The sequence below is a fragment of the Dryas octopetala genome, chromosome 8 (assembly GCF_963921425.1).
Source record: "Dryas octopetala chromosome 8, drDryOcto1.1, whole genome shotgun sequence".
Classification (NCBI taxonomy): Eukaryota; Viridiplantae; Streptophyta; class Magnoliopsida; order Rosales; family Rosaceae; genus Dryas; species Dryas octopetala.
In genome coordinates this window covers 20,271,022-20,293,953 of record NC_141373.1, presented here as the reverse complement: position 1 = coordinate 20,293,953, position 22,932 = coordinate 20,271,022, and the positions used below count along the sequence as shown (strand labels likewise).

Sequence of the window (22,932 nt, the reverse complement as noted above, 5' to 3'; positions counted from 1 at the left end):
TCAATCGGTGAGATAAATTTAAATTACATAATAGCTCTTCATATTTATTCTTTATTCTTTTTCTTTCACTATACCATAAGTGCTTATTTATGTCAACCTACCTTTTCACAATATAATTGTTAGTAAATTAGCAAAAAGCCACAAAAATTTGTTTCACTTAAAACCCATGTAAAAGATCTATTTATTTTTAAGCCACAATGAGTGGCTTAAAACTAAATTTTTTTCTTGACGACATATGTAAAACTCATAGGCCCCGTTTGTTTCACATGACTGTCTTGGCATGGACTAGCTATAAGGATTGACATGGACTGATTTGGCATGGACTAAGCTAGCTAAGAATTGTCTTTATATTTAGTGCAATGTAGGACTAACAAGCTAGACATCTGAGATTTCCTTTAACTAAAATTTCAAGTGGGTACTTAATTTAGAGGGAGTTGCGGAGGCGATCTACGAGGGTGGCTGGGCTACGTGCAGGTGGTTGGGCAAGCAGCCAGAGAGCTGGAGTTGCGGAGGCTATCAACGAGGGTGGTTGGGCAAGCTGCTGGAGAGCTGGAGCTGTAGAGGCAACTGGTGGCAGTGCGGCTGGCAATGGAGGGCATCACAGGGAGGAGGTCCAATAATGATGGTGAGGCAAGCCAAGGAGGTTCTTAGCTAAACCTTCACTTTTTCATGGATTTCACTAAACCTACCTAAGAAGGTTCATTTAAGTTAGAGAGGATTCACTAAGCCCCACTTTTTTTAATCTCAAGCTCACCAAACATGGGCTTAAGGTCTTACCTTAGTCAATCTCTGTGTAAGAAGGTGAAACAAACGAGGCCACAAAGTTATACTTGATCTTGTTATGATGCAGTATATAAAAAGTTATACTTTACTTTGTTTTGATACAGTATATAACTCTTGTAGAGTTACACTTTATAATTTCATAAAATTACACTTTATTTGAATGATTTAGTATTGTTTTAATGTTTAAGTATTTAGAGTTTAAGTTTTATGATTTCATATTTAGGGTTTTATGATTTCATATTTAGGGTTTTAGGACTTTTGCCCTAAATTTTAATCCTATACAATAAAAGAATTCAAAAACTAATTTAACTAAAATTTGGATATGCTTGAATACCTAACTTTGGCATGCTGGAGTTTAAATAGTATTGAATGCTCCATATTTGATTTTTCTTGAATTCTTACTTACAAATACGTTTTGTGGCTTAAAAATATATTTTGTGGCTCAAAAATAAATAAATTAAAATTTTGAGTTTATGACTAAAAAATATTATATTTTTTGGCTTATTAATAAAGAACTCTTATAAATAGTATCCAAGAATTCAAAATTGGTATATAACCAAGACTTATATGGATAAAGAATGAGACTGCAATGTCACATACATGATACATGTAAAGTACATGCATTCCTATAAATAACTAAATAATATGCATAGGAAACGAAATATAATTGCTGGTTTTATGGCTTCTGTGGGGTTTGGTCTGCCTTTGGTTTACACTTTATACTACAATCTGCCTTTGGCCCCCACAAAAAAAAAGTGGGAAAAGAACAATCTAAGCATATATAAACTCAATGACTTTGACACATTAGCTAACAATCCGCAATATATACTTTCTTGCAATAACTTCATGAACTTAAAATTCTAACGGAAAATTTTAAAAAAAGTTGATAAAAGTGTGTAAACCTATATCACCCATAAATCTAGCATATATATTAAATGTGACTTAGATACTTTGTTGATATATATATATATATATATACAGTTCCATAATCTTTTTCTCTTCAGCTGTTGTGTTGTTTGACTGAACTTGCAACAATTCCCAAAACCTGATACTATTTCCTTTATGCGAGTTTCCAATAGGATAAAGAATATAGTATTCTCCTAGCAAGAGACAAAATAATGAAAATTTCTCCACAATAGTATATGCCAAAAATATGTGCATCTCAAATAGTCCTGAACAAAGAATGTTTTCGCCTATCATTGCTTATGCAGCTTCAAAAGTCACCTATGTTCCCTTCACCAGTCACCCTGATAGTAACTATGCTATCTTTTAATACATGCACACACAAAAGTTATGAGTCCCAAAAAGCCAAATCCTGCACAGAACAAACCAAACTCTTGAACTACATTGAGAGGGAGAAGGGAGGGAGGGAGAGAGAGGGAGAGAGGGAGAAATACTATTAAAAATTTGGAATTGAGGATTCATGATTTAACTTTACTACATTCGGATTCAACCTCCATCTGACCCCAGTTTACAGAATTACTGAGCCATATTCTTAAATATACTTCTTTTCCGCATGAGAGTAGTTGGGTACAATTACAAACAAAGAAAAAAGTTTAATTAAACTAAGAAGGTCCACTGTATCATATTATGACAAACTGCAAGGGAAGATAAAGTACAAACCATTTAACAGAAAATGAGAAGCAGCTCATTTCTTAACATCATTCACAACCTAAAACTTTAAATAAGTAGCAGCGGCCAAAATATTTTCAAACTGCAGAATAAGAGATTGAGGCCAAACACCAATAATAGCATAATTTTTCCTATCAAAAAGTATAATAGCATCATTTTCAAACTGCAGAATAAGAGGTTGAGGCTAGCATTAATGGGCTATTGTTGTATACTAAACATTTGATACCATTAGTAGCATCATTTTCAACCAATTCACAAAGTGTTTCTAACCAATATTTAGACAACGTCAATGGAAGGAGAGAAAATTCACGGCAATCTTTAAACACCAAAGTTAAAGTAAAGCTATACTTGATGATCATATATATACCTTTTTAGCACCAATTTGAATCTGGTTAAGATCCCTTTAGTGTACAGGAAATTTTTTGTAAGGTTGACTGCACCTACAAAAACCCAGATAGTCGTAGCAAAGTTCAAAAGAAAAGAAGGGAACAACAAAAAAAAAAGAATCAGAAATTGTACCAAAGTCAATTTGTGCAAAACACACATCAAAATATGGAGCTTCAAACCATCTTAATGAAAATAAAAAAAATCAACAGAAATTACCCATAAAGGATTTGCATCCACCAATTGAATAAACTTTGTAAAAAGTTTTAAGGAATTGTAATAGTCATTGGATATGTAGTTTCTGTCCCTCTCTCTCTCTGTCTCTGTCTCTGTCTCTGTCTCTCCCCCCCTCTGGCCCCGAGAAGCTAGAAGCCTAGAAGTATTAAAAGAAGGAGGGAAAAGGCTCTGTTAGCATAAAGCTTCTGAAGAAGATAATCTCCATATTTTTACCTTAATTTCTTTGGCTCTCCTTAAGAATATATACGAAGAAGCAAATACTCTGCTCCTTCCAAAAGTGAGCATAGACCTAAATAGTAGTTGCATTAAAGCATCAACCTTTTACATGCTAGTAACACAAAAACATTTGATTTGGCACTCAGCATTTTGCCCCTCTAAAAGAATCTAAAAATGTGCGTGGACAAATAAAACACGCACTACTACAAAATGCAAAAGAAAGAAGATCTTGTTTCAAAAATGAAAAAAAGAACAGAAAGAGACAACAATGATTCAATCACCGGCCTTAGTAACAATTTACTAACATAAAATGGGAATGAGATGGAGATGGAGATGGAGATAGACAATAAAACTATGAAAACCTTCATGTAAAATTGCATCTAATTCTTATTACATTAAAATTCTTTTCAAATAATAAACTCTCCTTCTCTACCTTACAGTTGAAAACAGACTTTCTTCTTTCCCTCTTTCTTTATCTTTATGTTCCTCTTCTCAACCAATAGTTTTGCATAGGCCTTTATAATCTCATTCATCCTTCCCTGAAACTCCTATAGCATCGAAAGTAATCGCAATTTTTTTGTCAATAACTTGCTGCACTATACTTCCTTTAATTTTATAGATATGTTTGTTAATTATGGACCTTAGGGCTATACGTCTTCTGAGTGTGAGTCCAGGAGATGAGGTAGGCATGCACTTAGACATTTTTATCTTCTATGGAAAGGACTATAGCCAAACCCATAACTGGAAAAAAATTGATAAAGGAAAATGCATTCATATTTTTACATTAGAACATAAAGTAAATTGTTGAAACAATATTCGCAATTTTGTTGTCAATAACTTGCTGCACTATACTACCTTTAATTTTATAGATATGTTTGTTAATTATGGGCCTTAGGCCTATACATGTCTTCTGAGTGTGAGTCCAGGAAATGAGGTAGGCTTAGACATTTCTATCTTCTATGGTAAGGACTATAGGCAAGCCCATAACTGGATAAAAAATGATAAAGGAAAATGCATTCATATTTTTACATTAGAACAAATAGTAAATTGTTGAAACAATATAAAAGAAAGACATCCAAACCTCAAGCCTGAATGATTGGTTACGGCTCATATCAATGAAACTACTTCTGGGAAGAAAGCAAAAATGATCAAGCCAGCCTCTAACGGCGTGTGTAGGCCTTGGACACATTCAGTTGTCTAACTCCAACTTTCCAAAGCTTTAATTAGGAATTTGAGGTTTGATTTACTCTTAACCATTATATGTGTACTACCTGCAAGTAAAGGGTGAGACAGTTGTGTTTGTAAAAAGATTACCTTCTCAGAAGGAGATCTGAAATAAGATATAAAGAACAAAAAATTACATCGCAACAGATTGAACTAAGCTGAAGGTAATAAACTTACATAGCCAGTTCATCAGACAAATTGCATTCGACATAAATTGTCAAAGAGAACTGAGGCTACCGAGCAAGTACTTGGAGTCTTGTATGTCATGAAAGGATCTTGATTCTGTGTGTCAAATACTATAGGACAGGTTATCACCAACTAAAGTTAACTGCTTTTTGAAACCAAAACTGAAACATGAACAACAAATCCATCTGACAACGTTGGGAGAGAAAGAAAGAAATTAAAAAAAAGAGATAAGTTTAGAAGAATTAGAATGAGATATATATATATATATATATAAAGACCTATCTTGAGTACAAATGACCAAGACAAAGGAGTAAGACAATGTATGGTAGTGATGCGTCAAACACAATGCAAAAATATTCACTGCCGATTTATAGTTTGACAGTCAAGTGCTAATCCAATTTAAGCTTGTCAAAAGCCTGTTCAACCCCAATATCACAGATTGAAGAAATTAACAAATACAAAGAGATCAACAAATTCAAAACAAAGATAATCACTTTAGAGAAAGAACAAAAAATGAACATAACTCAATGTCTTTAAGAGCCTCACATTGGCCATCGATATGTGTACTGCAACTAAACTAAATTAACATTGAAGCAGTTTGTAGAGTGAGTGGAAGAGAATAAAACAGGCGGGGGATGGAACCTGATAAAAGGGTTAGTGGGCAGCGTTTTGAACTGCTGACAACGTGAAGAGAAACTGGTCTTTCTGTTGTTTGTTTTTTTTCAAACTTCTGTAGCTGTTATTTTACCTTTATGTCCTTTTTAAATACATATTGTTAACTATGGGTTTTTTTTTTCAAAAGGGGGGTATTTTAGGATTAATTGAAAATTGTACCACACTCCCCCTTCTCCCTTTATATATATAGATAAAATATTAAAATAAAAATATAACCCAACACTTGGTATTGTGTTCAAGCTTCAAATGCATGGCTCAATTCCTTTTTCTCTCTTGAGAGGGTCGGGATATATGCTTACTTACTCAACATCAAATATGATGCATGTTTCAAATGAACCAAAAATAAAAGCATCTAAGAAAGAAAAAATAAAAAATCACCTGCTCAGATTTCTCCAGAATGCAATCAGTGCCTCAATTACCAAAGTTCTGGTCTATACTATAGCCAGGAATGTATTCTTCTTAACATAAAGCTGTGGTAACTCTAAAGTGCAAAAAAGCCATATCCCAGCTACTTGACGTGGATTATGAGTCCCATATAATATGAACCAAAAAATTTGAAGGCCTAAACTGTGGTTATAGATGCATCAGTTTCGCAGTTGTCCATTGACTTCACGCATCAATAACTTGGAGCTATCAACAATGCGTTTGCTTTCATAAACTATATAACTACACAACTCATGCCTGGGTGCTGGCATGAGCGATTCAATGAGGGGATCCGTAATCAAAGATTTACTGCACATCTCCCTGGCTGGCTGAACATGATTCCACCAAAAATCTGAAAGAGCCATTTTCAACACATTCCAATATTCTGCATCCCGGTATAACCTGAATAGGCTACTTCCTTTAGGAGTCCAAACATAGAAATCCATCCAATCCCTGTCAATAATTTCCATTATACCTTGAGCCTGTGGAACACAGTGTAGAGGAATTCGTGACCAAGGGGAAGCCTTGCTCAAATCTCCATTAAAAAATGGGCACTTAATCTCCAGCACTCCTCGAGAAGGCAATCCGAATACCAGCCTATCAACCACCCCATCTGGTGAAGCTGCTAGCCAATCATCTCCAGGGTTTATATTACCATACACTTGAAATTCAGGAAACGAGACAGGATTTCCAGTTATCAGCTTGTATCTTTCAAGTGCTTCCTCTTCTTTGATATTGTTCCAACAAGTAGCCAGGTTACCAGCAAATGGATCAATTGCACCAATCTTCTCTAACCAGAGCTGGACTCTTCGGCGACGCCAAAAGCCAATAGCTGCAGCAAAAGTGCTTGCTGTCAGTTTTTGTTTTCTGAGTCCTTGCCAATTTTTAAACCAATGCTGAAGACCAATTGAATTAAGAACAGGATAACTTTCAGACGTAGCAAATTTCTGATAACGATTGAGAATTTTTCTGTGGGTAGCAAGCATACTAGGACCCAGCGTCAAAAAAATTGGCCGCTTTCGTTTCTCTAAGTAGTAGGATCTGTCACAAGAAAGCCTATGATACAATTCTTTTTTATATATAGGAAACAAACTGGTACAGAAATTCTTGCACCTTGTTATATGAGGGTCGTACAATAAGGGGAGGCAAGAAGCAAGTTTTTCACTGCCCAAGAAAAAAAAATGCAAGTAAGACCAAAGAAATACCAATAGTTATACAATGGAGGTGCGGTAAAGATGATCATGTAAAATTTATTACTACATATGGAAAAGAATATATCAGTGTTTTCAGAGGCCAAGTTTATATCTCGCAAGGCAAGCCGTAAGCCTTCCAGGACCCAAATCATTATGATAAATAAAATGCAATAATAATAAAACAAGACATTTAAAAAATAGTATTAATAATCAACCACAAAACATATAAAGTTCAACAAGATCATCCAACTTAAATAGGAATCCCAACAAGCATAATGTCATCCAGCAAGATCATTCAAAAAAATATACAAAAATCAATCCCAAAAGAATGTGAAACCTTAAATCTGCCGACAACACAAAAACAGAAGAAGAGTGAAGAACTGGAAAAATTTGAAACACTAGCAACACAACAACACTAGCACAGCAACACAACTCCACAAAGTCCATATAGCTACAGGAGGAAACCAAAATGTAAAGAACTCAAAAAAATTGAAGCAAAACCAACCCAATTAACATTATAACAGTGAAGCGGAAAAAGAAAAGGTGAAAAGAGAATAAGAAAATTTGGAAAATAGAAAAAAATAAATTAAAAAAAAAAAGTACAGAGTCTACAGAGTATGCAAATGGTGGCTCTAGAAAATATAGGAAAAGTAGCGGCATATTACAAGCAGCAGCCCAAAGCACTCCCATTTTAGCTCACTGCTAATAAGAAATCTAAACAGTAATATAGGTTCTTAACTTTGAACCTAAGCAGATATTCATGACAGGTAAGGGACGATATGCACTTTCCTGACCTCTTATGAAAGTAAACGCAATATAATGTAGTAATATTTCATGGTTGCTAATGTGCATCTTATGTTAACCATTACAGCAGCCCAAGGTACTCCCATTTAATCCACTACTAAAAAGAAACCCAAAACAGCCACTCAAGATTGAGGAGGACGCAAATAACGATCCATGTCAAGGACATTGAAAACACAAGTTTGAATGGCTACAAGGAAACTGTAATATAGATTCCTGACTTTGAGCGTACCAGAAATTTTACAATCTGTGTACCCCATACTTGAATCTTTACAAATTGATTTTATGTTCAAAGAAAATTAGAATGAAGTGTAGGATATGCACTTTCCGGGGGTCAACATATAAGTAAATGTAATCTCTCTCTTTTTTTGTAGAGTAAAACTAAATGTAATCTAATGTAGTAATATTCCATTGTTACTAATCTGCATCACAAATCAGAACAGATTATGTTAACCATGACAAACATTTGTAACCATTCAGTTCCAAAATATTATATTAAACTAAGAACTTGATCTTCACAGAGTCGGTTAATACAACTCTCAAGAGACTAACATATTTTTTGTTACTGAGAAAACAAACAGAAAGAGTGGAAAGAATTCAGAATAGATCATAATATAGAAATTATGGGTCGTAAGTCTTCTTCTGTTCCTTAGGCTAACAAAGAATGAACAATCAATCAATCATTCACCAAATATTTATGTTCAAAGAAACCAAAATCTATTGCCAAATTTAAGAAGCACAAGGAAATAAATATACCAGAAATGTGAAACTTAAGGAGGGTCTTCGGCTGTGGGAAAATCAACTTAGGAGTTGCTGAGGATGGAGATATATGACTCACTGGGTTTTAGGTTTTTTTTTTTTTTTTGTTTTTTTTGGTTAATTGCTCGAGGACAGGGTTTTAGGTTTGGAGCTGGCGAAAGAGGGTTTTAGGCTCTAGTTTTATGACCTGGATGGCTGGATCCTCTACCAGACTTGTCTCAGACTTTTAATCTCAGCCTTCAAATATTCTTCTATGGCTAAGATCTTGCCACATCTACAAACCTTGCATTTTCCCTCAAATAATATTTATAAAAATTTTAAAAAATAAAATAAAATAAAATCTATCAGCCTACTGGCAACCACACCTCACCCGACCCCTTTCTTTCTCTCTCTTTTCTTCTCTGCCTCTCTACACTCTCGTCCCTACAAGACCTAGATTACACATACCCCATCCAAAGTTGCAATAAGACCCACCTCAATTCCAAAGCCACAACCCCCCAAATGAATTTTTGTAGAGAAAGTGTAGAGAGAGAAAGAAAGAGGGGAGGAGGTGGCGTAGGAGAAGAGCCGCTGGTCGTGTGGGCTCCGATCGATGGCGAGATGGCAGCGACTGGGGGATAGGATCGGGCCTTGGTGGTTGTTGCTGGTTTTTCCTTTAAAAAACAAAGTAATTGTTGGCTCTTATGGTCTTTTAGCATTGGGCTAAACTTGTAATTTTATAATTATTTTTTTTTTTAACAAAAAAGGTGTGAGGTGAGAATGCAGATTAACGAGCAATCCTTGACACCTTGTGGTCTACCTCCTTCCCCAATTTGGGATACTTGTACAGAATTCAACTAAAGCTAGCATGCACCATCCAATGTACAACCATTTTGATCATGGTAGTAAACAACATTTTAAGTTAAGGATAAGCTAAGCTAGGATTAGGGGTGACAATTTTCAACACAACTTCCTAATGGATTCCCAGACGTTAGACTGACGAACTCATCACAAAATTAATGGGTTAGAGTTAATATTTACTTGATAGAAACTCATAAATGACAAACCTGATAATATGAATATTAAAATGATCAAGTCAGTATCAAACAAACATGAGTTTAACACAGTGGACCATTTTAATTTGTTAACTAGTATTATTTGAAATGAATAATTTTCCTTTTATTTCTTTTATTAATCACCAATTGTCGTCCAAAAGATTTAAACTCAGAACCTCCTCCCATATTTAAGAAATTGAGTATCATCCACTAAACTAACTGCTCATTGGTTATTTTCTTTTCATTTATTAATGTGAAATTGTATGAATACTTCAAAAATTATAGCATACCTATTACTCTTTTTTTTTCTAGCATTTGGTCAAGTGAATTTTTATTTTACGAGGAATGTATGAGAGAGAGAGAGAGAGATTAATTTTGACAGTTTAAATTGCTAACTGTCATAGCATTCATGCCTAAACGTACACTACCACAAAGAACTGATGCACTAACCACAAGTTTATGTAGAAAGCTCTACTCAACAAGCCTTAATCCCAACTGTCAAGATTTCAGCACAAGTTTTACATAACATAAAGGCTAAAAATGTCCATATCAAAAAAGCGCCGCAGACCATTCTATGTTGGCTACTGTCAGAGAGTTTCATAGCTTCCTTATGAGGAGAAACAACCTCTGATCAAGTTCAAAGTTCTTGAATTGAGAGGATTCCCCCTTCAACATCATCAAAAGCCCACTGAACGAAGCATTTACCTCCCTGAAGAGAAAGACAAAACCCAATCAAAAGACCTTCTAAATTAGATAATATAAACTTAAAACCCAATAAGTTGTCTGTAAAACAGGTAATTTAGCTAACGATTGTTGTATGACTGGCATCATTATCCTCCACAAAATGTTACAGAAATTACAAAGCTTTGAGTAATAGTTGTAGAAAATATGATGCCTTGTAAGTGGACTAGTTCAAATTTATTTGAGATTATACCATTTCTGAAGAGAAACTATTTTCATGATACCTACATATTATATTCTCCTTATCTTTGTCATGAACGTACAAACAAATAGCACACTGCTAAATTATAACCAATTATTTGTTTTAATACATACGCTTTAGGATCACGCCTAGAACCTTCTGAAATTTTAAAAAGCTTCCCCTGCATGACATATTCATATTCATCGGCCAATGTCTTGCGATTGCCCTGAAAAAGGGTCAACTTCATTAGTTGGGCATAATTTGGGCCTCAATAATTTGGTAAAATAGCTGAATAACGCAAACAGCTACAGCTGAGAGAAAACGTCAAGAAAACATGGAGCACATACACATCCTTAGGAATCATCTTCTCATAGTCATTGTCAATTTGTCATTATTAAAGATGGTATTGGTGTTATTGACATTCAAAGCTATAATATCTACAAGTCAGATATATGATCAAATACAGGTAGATATATCACGAACTTTAAGTCACCAAGGGCAGCTATGGTTTTGACATTTTATTCCTGGTTACGAAAAAATTTACTTAAAGGAAAAATGCATACAAACCCTAAAGCATGGAAAGAATAAGGCATTAAAAAAAAAATAACAATCTCGAGATGCAGCCTCAATCTACAACTTTGAAGGTTCTAATTCTCAATCCCTTAAAAATACACAATGCTTCTTTCGAATCAAATTGACCACATGACATACCCTTGTTAATGCAGATGAGATAGTACAGAACAGAGGACAAGATGTCATCTCAAACATTGTCCAAGGATATGCATCCATGAAATACCAAATAAAGAGAACACAAATCCCATAAATAAAATCCCACCTACACAAGAGTGTAACAGTAATTGATAAACCAACTGTGCCACTTGCAATGTAACACCCTTCACCATAATCTTCCCCCACCAATCAACTTGTTTAAGTCATTGAAGTTTCTATATAGTGCCATCCATCCAAAAGCAGTATTTAAGAGAAAATTTATAATACCAGATCTCCTATTAATGAAAGTAGGATCTGCTCCCACAAAAGCCCAACAAGCAGCCTCTCCAGAAGAGAGAAAAAATAAAACAAGACAAAAAAAAACCGCTCTCCACCACCTCATAATCATCCAACCTTTTTTTAATGAAAGTAAGTTTCCGTATCAAAAAAAAAAAAACAAACAGGGAGTGAAACTAAAGAAGAGAGTCACCACACCATAATTTGTCCAAAACCTTAATCTTGAGCCATCACCCATCTTATTGAGAGGTCTGCCATGACCACACTCTTAATGCCCGCCTTTCATTTACCAAGACTACATGGCATCCTTGATGCACTCCTACAGCAACCTCCTAAACCATCACCACGTCACCTCTCAATCATCCTTCTCCACAGATTGTCCTATAGAGATACTCCAAAGCCACTTGCAGAAAGCCTTATTGAAAGTAGTAAGCAGCTTAATATTCAAACCATCAAACTGTCAAATGGACAAAGCATTCTCCAATTTGCTAAATGGTACCTTTGCTCTTTCCCTAGCCTAGCTCGTAACAAGTGCCCGTATATTTTCTATAACCTTTATGCAATGGTGGTTGGAAAAGCAAATAAACACATAAGAAATTGATAAGTTAACTATACGCTCCTGATCAAAGTTATCTCTCAACGCTTAAAGAATTAGTACCTTTTTTCACCCAATTAATCGCTTTTCACGAACCTTTCATAAACATCCCGCATAAAGGCCTTCTTAAAAGATGAACTCAATAACAATTCTAGGCAGGCCATAAGTTGTAGAGAGTGACCAATGGACTGTAGGAGGATATTTGTAAGACCACAATATCATTGCAAATACCAAAAGTTTAGATCTATTAGACAATAGCTTAAGGCCTAAATGGGAACAAAACAAATGGAAAAAAGGAAGAAAAAAAAGAAAAAAAAAAGGCCCCATCAAATCATGTGTCAGTCAGTTTATGGAGTAACTACAAGCTTATGAAAATATCAGAATTCTAACCCACCACAGTCAAAAGTCGAAACTGTATGCGAAAGTCCAATTAAAACAATGTATCCCTATATGTGGAATCGATCCTTCAAGTTTCTATCCAACTTATTCCAAGCAACAAATTTGATTCATTAATTAATTTTGGAGGGGTGAACCCAAATGAAGGGATAGCCAAAAAAAGGCGTACTTAAATTGTGTCAGCCAAGAAAAAGAGTAAACAAAATCTAAGGGTGCCATGGATCATGTAGGCATGTATAGATAAAATAAGCCTTATTAATAGATTCCTCCCTGATTTTCAATACTCCATAACTTACTAGCTAGAATTTCTTTTTCCTTTTCGAAAATGCATAAGACAACAGATGATCTGCCGAGAAAGCTATGTAGTGCAAGATCTGTACAATCAACCTTAATTTGTAATTTCGATATGCAGGTTTTTTCCTTTTTTTTTTTTTATCTACAACTTGAACTCAACTTCCAAATGGACTTTGTTAATAAGTAGTTATTTAAATACAAAGCATCAGGACTCTCCATTCAGGAACCACCTAATAAACACCTAGGCTAACCTTAAATCCTAGACACAATACCTACGACTTATAAAGACTGCTATGGTGCGTTTGGATGAAGTAATTTGAAACTACTAAGGAATTCACAAATGACAGAATTAAAAATGACATGATTTAAAATTCTAGAATTTGTAAATTCTCTTGTTTGGATAAATGTAATCATAATGAAATTTAAATACGAAATTTATAATAGTTTTATAAAAGAGTGATGGTGATACTGGCAACAATAAAAATGATGTTTGTTGTAAGTTGACGATGATAGTAGGGGTGATGATGGCCCACGGGCGGTGGGAGAAATGGTGGTGGCAAAAATTGGGGTATTGGAGGTGGTGGCAACGGCGACATTGACGGTGATGGTGATGGTGGTGGCGACGGCAACAGCGATGGTGGTGGTGATGGCATTGGTGATGGAGGCGGCAGCGGCGGTGTCAGTGTCGGTGGTGGTAGTGGTGGTGGCGGTGGCGGTGTCAGTGGTGGTGACGGTGGCGGCGACGGTGGTGGCAATAGTGGCGGATGTGGTGGTAGCGGCGGAGGTGCTGTTGGTGGTGGTGGCAGCCGGCAGATGTAGTGGTGGTGGCGGTGTCGGTGGTGGTGGTGGTGACGGTGGCGGCGGTGGCGGTCGTAGTAGTGGCAGAGGTGGCGGTGGCGGCGAAGGTGGTGTCGGTGGTTGTGGTGGTGATGGTGGCGGTGGTGGTGGTGACGATGGTGGTGGTGGTAATGGTGGTGGTATTGTAATTAATTGGCAAGGTAATGGGTAGACACGATTTTTTATTTTTTTTTTTATAAAAATTAGAATTTTGAAAATGACACCAATTTAGGTGGAATTTAAACTTGGAATTTACAGCTTTTAAATCCCAAGTTTTTTTCCACATAGAATTTACAAAATTCTATATTTATGGACCCAAACAAGGAAATTAGAGCATGTAATTTCTTAAATGCTGAGTTTTGTTTAAATTCCAAGTTTTTTTTCTCCATCCAAACACACCACTAGAGAATCCAGGCTAATAAATTGAGAAAATAATCCTAAATAGACCAAGAATGAAAGTCCAAAAACTATGATATCTCGAAAATTGCAGTTCAGCCATTTGTGTTAAAATAACTCTCAACCTAATAACCCAACTTGTAAATTCAACTGTACACTCAACAAGCTTCATTGTTTTCATACATGTCACGTAATTTTCCAATATAGATACAATACAAACAAGCAGGGAGTCATTATTATTATTATTATTATTATAAGTTGAATTTTAGTTACCTGAGTGAAATAGCCAGTGTCAGGTGTTCCATCCAAATTGATAGTAGAAGTTAGAGCCATTGAGAATTTCTCACCTTCCTTCATGGGATATACCTCTGAATTCACATCTAAGTGCATGAACATCTCACAAGTCTCACTCTTGGCTTCGATTCGAGTAACTACCAAAATTGCAAAAATTAAGAAAAAGAATGATCATTTTGAAGTTATTGTATTAGTATATATCATTTTCAAATAAGAATTTCATATGGGATAGGATAGGATACCTTTATCGAACTTCTTTCCATCTGGGTTCAATCGCAGAATCTGAAATATGTCCTCGAAAAGACGATCAACCATCTTACCAGTCACCACTGAGTGTTTCTAACACAAAACGACAACGTTTTTACTTGTGGGAATTGAGGGAGATGAACAAACAAAAGAGGAGAGGCTGAAAGACTGATTGGAGTAGAGAGACTCAGAGATTTGAGGTGCCACGGCGAGGTTACTTTCGACGGATCCAGTGTGGTGCAGCCCACTGGAAGCTTAGGCCTCGTTTTAGTAACCACCGATTAGGGCTGCCCTTTGTTTGGTTTTTACGAGCCCGACTCCCGACCGAATTTTTTTAGTTTGATATACCGATTTTCATAATTCGAAAATTAAAATCTGAAACCGAAAAAAGTTGGTAAACCAACCGATTACCGAAAATTATTATTGAAAAAAATCAAATCGATTATTATCAAAAAATCGAAATATATACCGAAAAAAACTGAAACAATTACCGAAATTTAGTTATATATGCTTATCTAATACTATTATGTTAGTGGTACGATAAATATTAAACTACTAATATCTTAAACAACTATAAGAAAATATAATTGTATAATATTATTATATTAATATCATCAAAAGTGTGAGTTAAGATATAAAGTCATTCTCTAATAAAATAAATGTTATTATTTTTAGGAAAATAAAAATCTCATCTTTAGGTAAGTAATACATATATATAACTACTCATATTTATCGGTATATATACATTCTAAATTAATAGGATATGTACTAATGCATATTATTAAACTAATTATACTTGTATATATTATTACTAATATTTATATTATTGCAATTAATACTAGTACTATACTAAACTACCAATACTACTCGTGCAAATATATATTCATCAAACATTATATTTTATGCATCATATTTGATTAAATTTTAATTTATATTGGTATATAATAATTAATATTATTATAATTAAACCGAAAATGAACCGAAGATATATCGAAGTAAACTGAAAATATACCGAAGTAGATCGAAAATGAACCGAAAGTATCCGATACCAAAATTACCGAAATCGAACCGAAAACTGAAGTTTACCAAAAATTACCGAACCGAAAAATACCGAATTTTTTGGTTTTGGTTTGGTAAGCCCCAATACCGATCCGAACCGACCGATGGGCAGCCCTACCACCAATCATAGATAGACACGTGTATATATATATATTTTAAATATATCAAATAATTTTTGGCCAAATTTCACTTTTGATATCTGTAATTTGCTCGAAGTTCCACTTTGGTACATATAGTTTCAATTTTGCCGAATTTGATCTTTTGCAATTTTAGTACAAGTTTGTAACTTCGTCAATTTCACTATTAAAAGTACAACTTTGAGTAAACTACAAGTACCAAAAGAGAAATTTGAAAACATCTAAAAAGACCAAATTGCCTTCACAGTGAGATTGACGGACTTACAAAAGTGTATTGAAATTGCAACTTTGCAAACGTGTATTGAAACTACAAGTACCAAAGTGGAACTTCAGCAAACTATAGGTTCCATAACTGAAATTTGGCCATAATTTTAATTACACTATTCGATTCAGTTTTTTTTTTTTTTTTTGTCTCATCGGTTCAATTCAATTAACGACGATTTTTGTGTGTGTCAAATATACCAATGATTTGGTAGACAGATATTTGAACTAATTTGAGTTATTTGACTGGTTTCGTTTGGTTAAATTATCAAACCTAATTTGCTAAGAATTGAAGAAAAACAAAATTTAATCCAACCTAGTCAATCGGTTTAGTTGGTTTTCTGATAAAGCCCACCTATACCTCCCACATTCTCTCCTCTTTTTTGTTGTTGATATTTTTGTCTTTTCAAAAGTATGGTTGTAATTTCGTAACGATTTATATGGAATTTGCACCAAATTTTACATGTGTTATATCAAAGTATGTAAATATGAAAATTTCACAGTGTTTAATAGATTAGGGCAGCACACTATTCATAGTGTCTGGTGGTTGCCTACTAAACACTCAAAAATGAACTTAAACTGTTAGTGTTCGATAGCCAACCATCCAACCCTACAAAGAGTGTTTGATAGCCAACTATCAAACTCTAGAAAGAGGGTTCAACCCTAATCCATTGAACATTGTGCAATTTTCAAATTTTCAAATTCTAGCAAAACACATAAATAGGAAAACACTAGTTTCAAGGTAGGTTTGTCGTGGACCACCTTATGGAGTTATGTGTTTAGAGGTGTACAATCGGGCGGTCTAGATATAGCCCAAGTATGTCCCATGTTAAGTCCATTCAGCTAGATTCGACCCATCCTTAGGTGGGTTGGACCAAGGTTCTCTAGCCCGTTGGTTTGGCTTGGCCCCAAGTCTTTCTTGGGTTAGTTCCCCCTGAGCCCTTGATGAATTTGGGTCCACCTGAGCCCCTAACGGATTAATTGAAGTTAGGCTGACTCGTTTACATAATGTTTTTCAAATTTTAAGAAATCGTTGTAGCCTTTATAAATGAATATTGTCAACAAAGATTTGAAATCAAGTATTTCCCAAAAAATAAATATAAAATTTCATATATTTTATTCCCAAGGTTATTAATTTGACAAAATTATACCAATAGTTTGCGAACTTTACCCTGTGTCTAACTTAGTTCACGAACTTTACTTTTAGATTCTTGGGTTCACAAACTTTTCCACGTTACTCACTTCAATATGCTCTGTCCATTTTTCCAAATTAGCATCAAATATTTGGTCATGACAAACACATGACTGACTTACGGACATCAAGATTTGACATTTTTGCCCCTCAAAAACCAGTCATGTGCTTGTCACGTGTAAATATTTGATGGCAATTTGGAAAAAATTGACGAAGTGGACTCAAGTAAGTAATATGAAAAAGTTTGTGGACTCAATAATCTAAAAATTAAAATTCGCGAACTCAAGTAAGACTCGTGGTAAAGTTCGCGAACTATTTGTATAATGACTTTATTAATTATTATTAATAATTCTTTTTTAAAAACCTAAAAGAATTTTATAAATAGTTACTGTACACTACGTTAGATAAGAAGCTTATATTTGCTTCTTAAACATAATATGCATATGTGAAAAGAGAAACTTCAACCTGAATTATTTGAAAAGGGAAATACTTAGGTCATCAATTTTGAGGACCTTCTCATCCTCAATTTTTGATGTGGACCAGTAAACTTATAACACGTGTCAATATTTAAAAATAATAATAATAATTACTATATATCAGATAAACTTATTTTAAAAAAATGACACATGTTTAAGATTATTAGTACTAAAGATGAGAAAATCCTTAAAACTGAGGACCCAAGTATTTCCTATAAGAAAACCATTTTAACCAAATGGTTATCCCCTCGAAGAAAGTGAATTGGTTATTCTAATGTTAGTTTCTCACCAAAATTATGGAATCCAACTTTTTACAAAGACAAAGTTAAACAATCTAAAAAATTAATAAATAATTTGTATTTTGGTGAGTGTTGGGGTCATTAATAAATTATTTTAATAATCAAAACCGTCTAATTTTTTGATCTCCATTAAAAAATCATTCTTGCAAAAAATTAGATTAATCATAAACCATTTGACCGTTAATTAAATGATCACCATTTTTCAAGTGTTTATCAAAAATATTTTGTTCGTCTATTTGATCAAAGTTTGATAGTTTAATAGTTTTCGATTTATCTAATTTTTTACAAAAATGATCTTTGAAATATAAACTTAAAAAATAAACGATTCGGATCATTAAAATACTATATAAAGTGGACCCCATAAAGGACCCCTTAAATAAGATTCTACAATGAAAGGGACATATATATATTCATATATATCATTTTGGCCTGAATGCTAAATAACTCTCTTTTTTCATTGGACGCAAATGAAAGGTAAAATATTGTAACAAAAAGAAATGAAAGGTAACCCTTTTGGGTTAGCCCAACAGGTGCGATTAATTAACTTTTTAAAGGAACAAGGTTGCTGATAAACTTGATCACAGGTCAAAATCTTGAGCAAACGTATGAAGTTATATCTATTGCCAAACATTAATCTCTAACAAAATCATTGGCAACTTTAATGCAGTAGATTATTTCTTCCAGATTTGAATAAAATGTTTAATTATACATTGAAGGTCCACTGTGCAGGCTTAAAACCCCATCAATCCCCAAAGTATGAGATTTGAATACAAATGTTAGTAGTTAAACTCTGGATTAACAGAACTAATTTAACAAAATATTTGGTATATTTCTTTGTTTGTATCAGGGCATTCCAATTAAAAGAATTGAGCAAGACTTGTGAGTACCAAATATTTTGTCCAAGCCATAACACGATTGAAGCCAACCTCACTTGGCATTACTGTAACTGCTTACAAAAGTTCAATCAATACTTCTTATGGAAATACATGAAGGGAAAAACAAATGGAAACTAAGATAACATATGTTGATGACAAATCTATAACTCATTTTTCTTTTAGTTACCTTGCAATAACACAGACAACAACAAAACACAGAACACAGGAGAAGCACTGTACTGAGATGATAACATAGTGGTAATAAGCAGTCAGGTGACATGAAGAAAAAACTTTACATCTGGATGCAGTGGGAGAGCAAAAGCAACACATACTCACATATGCTAGTGATCTGGTTCAACATTTTTCTACCTAGTCATTCTTCTCTCAAGAGCATTTTGAGCTTTCTATCTGACTTCAGGGAAGATGGCTTCTGCTTAGGCCAACCTTTCTTTTCCAATTCTAGAGATCTAAATTTGTCCAGAACCACCTTAAGTTTGTGCAAGACCACACACACACACACACACACACATCCATTTGCGTATATAATATAATAAATTCTTCAAAACAAAAAACACAAAAAAAAAAAAAAAAAGATTCAAAATCGACACTAGTTTGATACTTTAGTCAGCTAATCTCATAAACACTATAAATGGCTTCAGAACTTGAAAAATGCAAGGCATGTATGAATCCCCAAAAAGATGCAATGAGTTATTTCTGTAAGTTTGAAGGCTATATAGCCACTGCCATTCAAGGACAATGTTATGCATCTTAATAAGAACCAGTCTTATGACTAACCTTCTGCTATGACTATATGGAATATGCAACGTATATCAATAACAGGATTGAATAATGTGACATAATGATAGGTCATACCACATTTTAAAAAGAATGCACACAAACTACAGGTACAAAGTTAAATTACAAGATATTGCATTCTAACTATTGTCATCTACTTTGGTCTGAACCAATCAAGCTATTACATGATTCCAACACCATGAATTCAACTCAAATATATAGCTCATTAAGCTATATTGTCAATTACTTTGTTTCTGAACCAATCAAGCTCTGTTGTCATTTCACTACTCATAATATAAGCAGATATAAACTTCAAAATATCAAAAGGGAACTTGAATTCTAGAACGACTTTATCTTGACAGTTTAATTGTGACACCAATCAATGTCATGAATACACATTATCTGAAAACTTATTTAAATGGTAGCAAACAAAATCAACATTCATCAATAAATAAAAAAATTTTAACTTCACACCATCTAAACAACATTGCGATGGACTTAAACCAAAAAGGGAAAGGAGGAAAAAGGAGCAACCTGAAATAAATTTAAGGAAATAGGTAAAGTTCACAAAGACTTGCTTGGGATTAAGGTCCAGTACCTAAACTCATGCCATCCTACATTAAATCTAAAGACAAGCAAAAACTAAGAAAAACATGTTCACTAAGATTAAAATCCACTAACTGCTTTGATTTTTCACTAATGAGTCTTGTTTCTTTATTAAAAGAGTAACACTCTAGGCGCAACATTCACTTAGAAAGATTGTGCTGGTGGCCATCAAATGTTGGCCGGTCTCCATTCTGCTCAATCCTAGGTGAAGACAATTCTTTCAACCTTGCAAAGTAGAGAGGTTTTGTCCTCCACAATGTCCTTTGGCGGGGAAGTTTCTTCCCTAAATCTCTTGTGTGGTTGATAGCATCCACTTTTCAAAGTCTCTATGGAGGGATTAATAACCTCTCTTTCGCCTTATTTCGGGAGTTGTTTTCTTCAATTTTCATCGCCGTCGTGGCCCTTGATGCATTGAGGCATCTTTTTGGCTGGCCAAGTTTCTACCCACCCTTTCTGTCTTTGCATGAAAACTCATATGCCCTCCATAAGAATTGTAGTCAGGAAATTCTCTATTACACACCTTGCATGTGTATTTTCCAGTACAACGGCCATTCTTCAATGAGCTAGGACCAACATCTTTGTTCTTTTTTGACCTCTCACAATTAGATAGAGGAGCATGGATTGATGATCCTACATGGTTTTCCACCGGCATGGACACACTTGATCTAATTTCTGTACAGTGGCTAACATTCTGAAGAGGGTTTGGACCATGATTTATATTTTCATCTGCACCAGTCCCAGATGTGTTAGTCATAACAGGAACATGAGCTATTTGATTCCATCGGACACAAGAGCCATTTTGGAAAAAGGATGGTGAATCAGTGAAATTAAAAGATCTGATTTCCTGGTTTCTCAAAGGAAGAGAACCACCTGATCCAAAAGAGGAAGGGCATCCAGAGCTAGAAAAGCAGACATGATTATTGATGACGCGATCATCTGAATTTAATTGACATGCATTTGGCGAAGTACGGAAGCGCTTGTTTTTAAAAAACAACGAATCTAGTGAAATCATGGATGGTGACTTGGCGGCGTTAACAACAAGAAAATCCTGATTTCTCAAAGAAAAATTGATATCAACGCTCTTCCAAGAATAGCTATCAGATTTAGGTAAACCATTTGATCTAGGAAATTGTACCTTATGGTTAGATGTGGAAGTACCTTCTTCTTGATCGGCCGTTGGGACACAGTTGGTGATTGAAGGCACCATTTCCATGACCAGAAAAGAATCTACTTGATTTGCAGCACAAGATGTACTGATCATATCTAATTCATGAGAGTTATCAAGTAGATCAGGAGTATGAGGCTGTTGGTCAGGCAAAAAAACCAAGTTGTTGCTGTTGTCACTCCATCGTGGATTGATAGGACTACAGAGATTTGGAATTTGAAATTCTCTTCCACATTGATCAGCTACGTCAAACCATATTTCATCAAATGGATGAAGGGCATTGTCATGCTGGCCATCCATAATGAAGAGGAAGCTTGTTGGTTAATCGTAGAAGAAAAGAAAGCTATATGGTTATCTTCAAGAACTGGAGGTGAAGTACTATAGGAACAATTGAGTCGAGGATGTCATTCTTATAGAGGCTTACTTCTCTCCTTACATTGATACGGCCACATAGCATGCCCAATACCGTAATTAAGACGAGATGCTATACAATAAGGTCAAGTCCATGTAAGCTTGAGGGTGTACCTATAATGACCATGCTTGACTTCCACAAATCAAAGGGTTTAGTCTTTGTCATTTGACTTTCCCTATCCTGAACCATACAATACTTGACAAATGCTTAATATCACTAAGCTTGAGTGCACCCATTCACCATTAGAGGACTGGGACTAGTAAAATAATAATTGAGAGAAAATTTTGGCAAAATACAGAGAACCTCTTTAAGAAAATTCCCATATTGCTAGATATGAATTGGAAATGACTTCTATATAAAGATATAACTCTGACCGGTCTATTAGGAAATTTTTTTGTAATTGACAAGAGTGATGAAATTTTAATTGCTTGCGCTAGTTAGCAAAACAAATTTTTTAAATGAAAAAGGCTAGAGTAAAATATACATTAGAGACACTCAAGTCCAGCTATATGTTTTTCCTTCTTTGCTAGGGAAATTGCTCTCTCTCTCTCTCTCTCTCTCTCTCTCTCTCTCTCTCTCTCTCTCTCACACACACACACACACACACACACATATGAAAATGTGTTCATGCACCAATCAAGAATGAACCTTTGAACTCACTCTACACCCTTATTCTTAAGGGGCATAGGCCGTCAGTGTTGGCTACTCATAATTATTATTATGCCAATTAACAAAGGTCGATTTAATAAAAATCCATGCTAATAATTTCCATTTAATGCATTGACTTATTCTAATAGAAACATACAATTATTCAAGTGTGGGGATTTACACGTGTTTTACATGCATTTCGTTAATACTGCATAAGAATACAAAGTTGATTGAAAAGGTAGAGAATTCATTTTTTTTTTTTTTTAGGTTTCACAAAGATGACCAAAATCTATAACTTCAAGGAAAAACAGAGTTATGTAATTAGAAAAAATTGAAAGAATTAATATTTGATATACCAGAGGCCAAAAAAACTTGTCATCATAGTAAAATAGGTGTGCAACCTGGGTTGAATTGGTTTTGTTCTTGGAGATTTTGGACCTGTGCCAAACTAATTTGGGTATCAAAATTTTGGACA

At 34.6% G+C, this 22,932-nt stretch overlaps 3 protein-coding genes across 9 annotated transcripts; all 3 read right to left on the bottom strand.

Moving 5' to 3' along the window:
- Window positions 1-1,818: 1,818 nt before the first annotated feature.
- On the bottom strand, window positions 1,819-9,278 carry LOC147277889 (Restriction endonuclease, type II-like superfamily protein). Of its 7 annotated transcripts, none has more exons than XM_086254321.1 (8): window positions 8,511-9,278; window positions 5,716-6,924; window positions 4,654-4,847; window positions 4,334-4,523; window positions 3,686-3,800; window positions 3,019-3,172; window positions 2,783-2,855; window positions 1,819-2,098 (listed from the first exon to the last, which is right to left on the bottom strand). In XM_086254321.1, the coding sequence occupies exon 2, from the start codon at window positions 6,744-6,746 to the stop codon at window positions 5,922-5,924; it is 825 nt and encodes a 274-aa protein (XP_086110447.1). In that variant the 5' UTR covers window positions 6,747-6,924; window positions 8,511-9,278; the 3' UTR covers window positions 1,819-2,098; window positions 2,783-2,855; window positions 3,019-3,172; window positions 3,686-3,800; window positions 4,334-4,523; window positions 4,654-4,847; window positions 5,716-5,921. The 7 variants fall into 7 exon arrangements, with proteins under 7 accessions (XP_086110447.1, XP_086110448.1, XP_086110442.1 ...); XM_086254322.1 differs by lacking the exon at window positions 3,019-3,172 and having other exon boundaries at window positions 5,716-6,801; window positions 6,874-6,924; XM_086254316.1 differs by lacking the exon at window positions 3,019-3,172.
- Window positions 9,279-9,912: 634 nt separating this feature from the next.
- On the bottom strand, window positions 9,913-14,702 carry LOC147277888 (DNA-directed RNA polymerases II and V subunit 8A-like). Its single transcript, XM_086253746.1, has 4 exons — window positions 14,529-14,702; window positions 14,266-14,423; window positions 10,604-10,695; window positions 9,913-10,256 (listed from the first exon to the last, which is right to left on the bottom strand). The coding sequence occupies exons 1-4, from the start codon at window positions 14,599-14,601 to the stop codon at window positions 10,145-10,147; spliced, it is 435 nt and encodes a 144-aa protein (XP_086109872.1). The 5' UTR covers window positions 14,602-14,702; the 3' UTR covers window positions 9,913-10,144.
- Window positions 14,703-18,719: 4,017 nt separating this feature from the next.
- Window positions 18,720-21,874, bottom strand: LOC147277887 (uncharacterized). Its single transcript, XM_086254938.1, has one exon. It carries the CDS (start codon window positions 21,695-21,697, stop codon window positions 20,618-20,620), a length of 1,080 nt encoding a protein of 359 aa, XP_086111064.1. The 5' UTR covers window positions 21,698-21,874; the 3' UTR covers window positions 18,720-20,617.
- Window positions 21,875-22,932: the final 1,058 nt, after the last annotated feature.